The sequence below is a fragment of the Miscanthus floridulus genome, chromosome 16 (genome assembly GCF_019320115.1).
Source record: "Miscanthus floridulus cultivar M001 chromosome 16, ASM1932011v1, whole genome shotgun sequence".
NCBI classification, from domain to species: domain Eukaryota; kingdom Viridiplantae; phylum Streptophyta; class Magnoliopsida; order Poales; family Poaceae; genus Miscanthus; species Miscanthus floridulus.
In genome coordinates, this window is record NC_089595.1 from 101,067,669 (window position 1) to 101,072,303 (window position 4,635).

General features: G+C 46.8%; 1 protein-coding gene across 1 annotated transcript; it reads left to right on the forward strand.

The window, feature by feature from the left end:
- The first annotated feature begins 956 nt into the window (after positions 1-956).
- On the forward strand, positions 957-1,457 carry LOC136511135 (uncharacterized). Its single transcript, XM_066505326.1, has one exon. It carries the CDS (start codon positions 957-959, stop codon positions 1,455-1,457), a length of 501 nt encoding a protein of 166 aa, XP_066361423.1.
- The last annotated feature ends 3,178 nt before the right edge of the window (positions 1,458-4,635 follow it).

A 4,635-nucleotide genomic window follows, 5' to 3' on the forward strand; every position in this document is an offset into this window, starting at 1 on the left:
GTCAGTGCTCGAGGTATCGAGCCTAATCCTAACAAGGTCTCCGCCATCACCAATATGAAATGGCCAACATGTGTCAAGGATATACAAAAGCTTACAGGTTGCATGGCTGCTTTAAGCCGGTTCATATCACGCCTCGGCGAAAAAGGGTTGCCTTTCTTCAAGCTCCTCAAGGCCTTCGAGCACTTTTCCTGGTCAGAGGAGGTAGACTCAGCTTTTGAGTAGCTCAAGTTGTTTTTGACAAAGCTACCAATCATGACAGCGCCAAGGCCAAACGAGACTTTGCTCATATACATCGCCGCCACTTCTCACGTCGTGAGCACAGCTATCGTCGGTGAACGCGGGGAAGCCGGGCATGCTTACAAGGTGCAACGTTCGGTCTACTTTATCAGTGAAGTACTCAATGAGCCAAAAACTCATTATCCTTAGGTACAAAAGCTGTTATACGCAATTTTGATTATGTCGCGCAAGCTCCGACATTACTTCGAATACTACACGATCGCCATAGTCACTGAGTTCCCTTGGGGGACATTCTTTGCAATAAAGAAGCCAATGGCTGCATCATTAAATGGGCTGTTGAGCTCGGCACCTATTCCATTGAATTTAGAAGCAGACCTATTATTAAGTCACAGGCGCTCGCTGACTTCGTCGCTGAATGGACCAAGATCCAAGAGCCCATCGTCGCTGCTTGCCCCAAACACTGGGTAATGTACTTCGACGGCACCCTTAATATCAATGGTGCCGGTGCAGGCATTTTGTTCATTACACCGACCAAGGATAAGCTACGTTATGTTCTTCGGATACACTTCCTGGCCTCCAACAATGCCGCGAAATACGAAGCATGTCTCCATGGTCTTCATATAGCCGTCGCGCTCGGCGTTAAACGCCTCATGGTGTATGGGGACTCTGCCCTAGTTATCAATTAGCTCAATAAAGACTGGTCCTATTCCAGTGAGAAGATGGACGCTTACTGCGCTAAAATCAGGAAGCTTGAAGGAAAATTCTATGGCATCGAGTATCACCACGTGGTACGTGACCAAAATCAACTCGCCGACCAACTATCCAAGCTCGGTTCTTCTCGTGCCGCAATTCCGCCGAGGTTTTTCGTTCAAGATCTCCTGGCGCCATCCATCAAAGAAGATAAGGAAGTTGAAGAAGTTCCCCCTATCGAGCAGTTGGTACTTGCGGTACCTTCGCCAGTCACTGATTGGAGGGATCAATTCATCAAGTACCTCACCAGCGCTAAGGTACCCGTGGACAAGACTGAAACTGAACACCTAGATCACCGAAGCAAGCTTTACGTGTTGGTGGATGGCAGCTTGATGAGGAAAAGTGCCAAGGAAGAGATACTGCAGAAGTACATCACCCAAGAGGAGGGACTGAAGTTGCTTCTTGAAATTCACTCTGGTTCCTACGGCAACAATGCGGCCTCGAGAACATTGGTCGGCAAGGCCTTCTGAGCTAGATTTAATTGGCCCACAGCCATCACTGATGCAGAAGATCTTGTCCGACATTGTGAAGGATGCCAATTCTTCGCTAAATAAATACACGTGCCAGCGCAGGAGCTGCAAACCATCCTAGCTTCCTAGCCCTTTGCATGCTGGGGACTAGACATGATCGGGCCTTTTAAGCTAGCACTAGGTGGTTTCTGGTACATATATGTTGCCGTTGACAAGTTCTCCAAATGGATTGAATATAAACCGCTCACCTCAGCTACTGCAAAGAAGGCAGTTGAGCTCTTTGAAGATATCATCCACAGATTTGGTCTACCAAACAGCATCATCACCGATCTCAGAGACTACGTTTACTAGACATCACTTCTGGGATTTCCACGAAGACCATTGCATCTCCGTCAAATATGTTTCCGTTGCCCATCCAAGAGCCAATGGTTAGGTTGAACGAGCGAATGTCATGATCCTTGATGCCCTAAAAAAGTGATTGTATCAGAAAGAAGAAAAGTACCCGGGTAGAAGGCTCAAGGAGCTTCCAGCTGTAGTCTGGGGACTACGTACTCAAGCTAGTCACAGCACTGGCGTAACTCCATACTTTCTGGTCTATGGCTCAGAAGCCATACTACCAGTAGACGTTAGTTTCTGAGCACCTAGAGTGGAAAGCTATGATGAAGAGCAGGCCGAGGCTGTTCGGCCTGAGGACATCGACAGAGTTGAAGAAGAGCGCCTCATCACCTGTGTCCGTACAGCTAAATATCTAGAGGGCTTGCGAAGGTACTACAACCAAAACATCAAAGGTCGTTCATTCTCTATCGGCGACCTTGTTCTCCGCAGGAAACAAAGGACTAAAGGTTTGCACAAGCTCTCTTCCCCTTGGAAAGGGCCTTATGTCGTCAAGGAGGTTACTCGACCAGGTTCTTATCGCCTAAGTGACTTAGAAGGAGTCGATGTTCCCAACTTGTGGCACATCAAACACCTTATACGTTTCTATCCTTGAAACACTACAGATATATACTCTACAAATTTATATACAGTAATGTTTTTTTGTCTCCATAACTTGTCTCCATTTTGTCTCAATTGTGGATTAACAATCACTTGTGTTCACCGAGCTATATGCTACTTCATAACGAACTCCAATACGTAATCGTTGTAACTACGCTGAACACGGTTTCTCCAAAACATCGAACTCGTTTTCTCCAAAACGCCAAACTCGTTTCTCCAAATCACCGAACATGATTTTCTCCAAATCATCGATCATGATTTCTCCATATCGCCGAACACGATTTCTCCAAATCACCAAACACGATTTCTCCAAAACACCGAACTCGTTTCTCCAAATCGCCGAACACGAGTTTCTCCAAATCGCCGATCACGATTTCTCCATATCGCCGAACACGATTTCTCCAAATCACCAAACACGATTTCTCCAAATCACCAAACTCGATGTCTCCAAATCGCAGAGCATGTTTTCCATATAGCAAAAACATTTTTTGATCGGAGAGCAACATTTTTTCTTGTCTGTTCTCTTCGGAGACGACCCAGTCTCCGACTTCTCCCTACACGTGCTACGGGCTCCACGCTCTGCGTTATGGGTGGTCGGCTATGGTCCTTTGGTCACACCTATTTTTCCTACATGTCTATGGGCTCCGCGCTCGGCATTATGGATTATGGGTCAGCCCAGGCCGAGAGTTCAACATAGAATACATTGCTCGGACGCCGCTTGTGTTGCATTTATCTCCAAGTTTGTATAACAGCTACCGACTGGAACACGTTCAGCGTTGTTTTTTATGGAAAAGACTCAGCCGCCAATTTTACCCTACACGTGCCACGAGCTCTGTGCTTTATGTCATGGGTGGTCGGCTGCGGTTCCTAGGTCATGTCTGTTACTCCTACATGTGCACGAGCTCCGCACTCGATGTTATGGACTATGGGCTGGCCAAGGCCATAGGGACCAGTAGCAGACCAACTGGTTGGACGTTAGTTAAACTACGCATAACCGCGTCAGGTTTGAAACTTTGAAGATTATTTCGCCGAACTATAAGCAAACTGCATATATTATATATACAAGCACCTTATGACAAATATTTGATAAGTACTTGTTTCTTGTGCTATCGTGTTTTCTAATACACAGTCAAGGTTTTATAGATGGTCTTCTATAATCAGATTAATGAGCTCCGCCATTGCCATCTATCTCGCTAAACAGATCTATGTCGTCGACCAGCATTTTTGCTGCATCCTCCACTTCATCCTCCAGCTGCTGGGTCTTCGTGTTGCTCAGCCCTTTTGTGAACCCACCCTCTATGGACTGAAGGTCAGTGGTCGGATAATGGGACTGAACAACCGCAAGGACATGGGTAGCGACGGTAGTAATGGCATCATGATTGAAGGTTTTGAAGTTTTCCCATGCCACCTTGCACCTCTGCATGACGGTGTCAGGGTGTTGTCATCGGCCGTCGTGCTGACTGGCCGTTTTCGGTTCGATGTAGTCAAGCACCGGCTTAATTGCGACGACTACAGTTTTGAAGTTCTCCTTCTAGACCTTGGCCTCCTAAATCAGCACGTCGAATTGTGCTTTGGCTTTATGACGATAACCTACGAGAGTTACAATGATCCGTTATATGAGGAGCTACTACAACAATGATACCGACCAGAAGGAATTCACCTTTTAGCTCCTCAGTAAGTTTGGTCGCCCACTCTGCTTCCTTTGCTTTTTCCTGGCGAAGTTGATCAATGGTCTTGCGCATCTGGCCAAACTCAGCATCTTGCTCTACAAGCACAGTAGTTGTTAACGGAAATGAGGCTGTTCAGCAATACTAAAGCACATTCATTGATGTACCATACCTGCTTTCTATTTGGATACACTATTGAGCTATTCGCTTTTCCTCTCCAGCTGCTCAGAAGCACATTTTAGTTGGTCAGAGATAGCGGCCAGCTGCTCAGACTGGCTCCGCACTTGCTCGGACGCAGCCGCCAGCTTTTCGGTAAGGACCCCCTTTTGGTATTCTAGGTCCCGCGTGTTGGACTCCGCATGGTCTCGTTCGTGTTGGGCTCGCTGGATATTCTTCTCTGAGAGGTTTCTGACCTCTTTGAGTTTTTCGTTCTTCGCTGCAAGGGGCTCCATTCATTTTATTAGCTACGGCGCTGCTCGGCAACTCGAGATATTTCCTGCAACAAATATGATGACATT

Bases quoted from the DNA above. Each gene is read 5' to 3' on its own strand.
- LOC136511135 (XM_066505326.1), top strand. From the start codon at position 957: ATGGACGCTTACTGCGCTAAAATCAGGAAGCTTGAAGGAAAATTCTAT.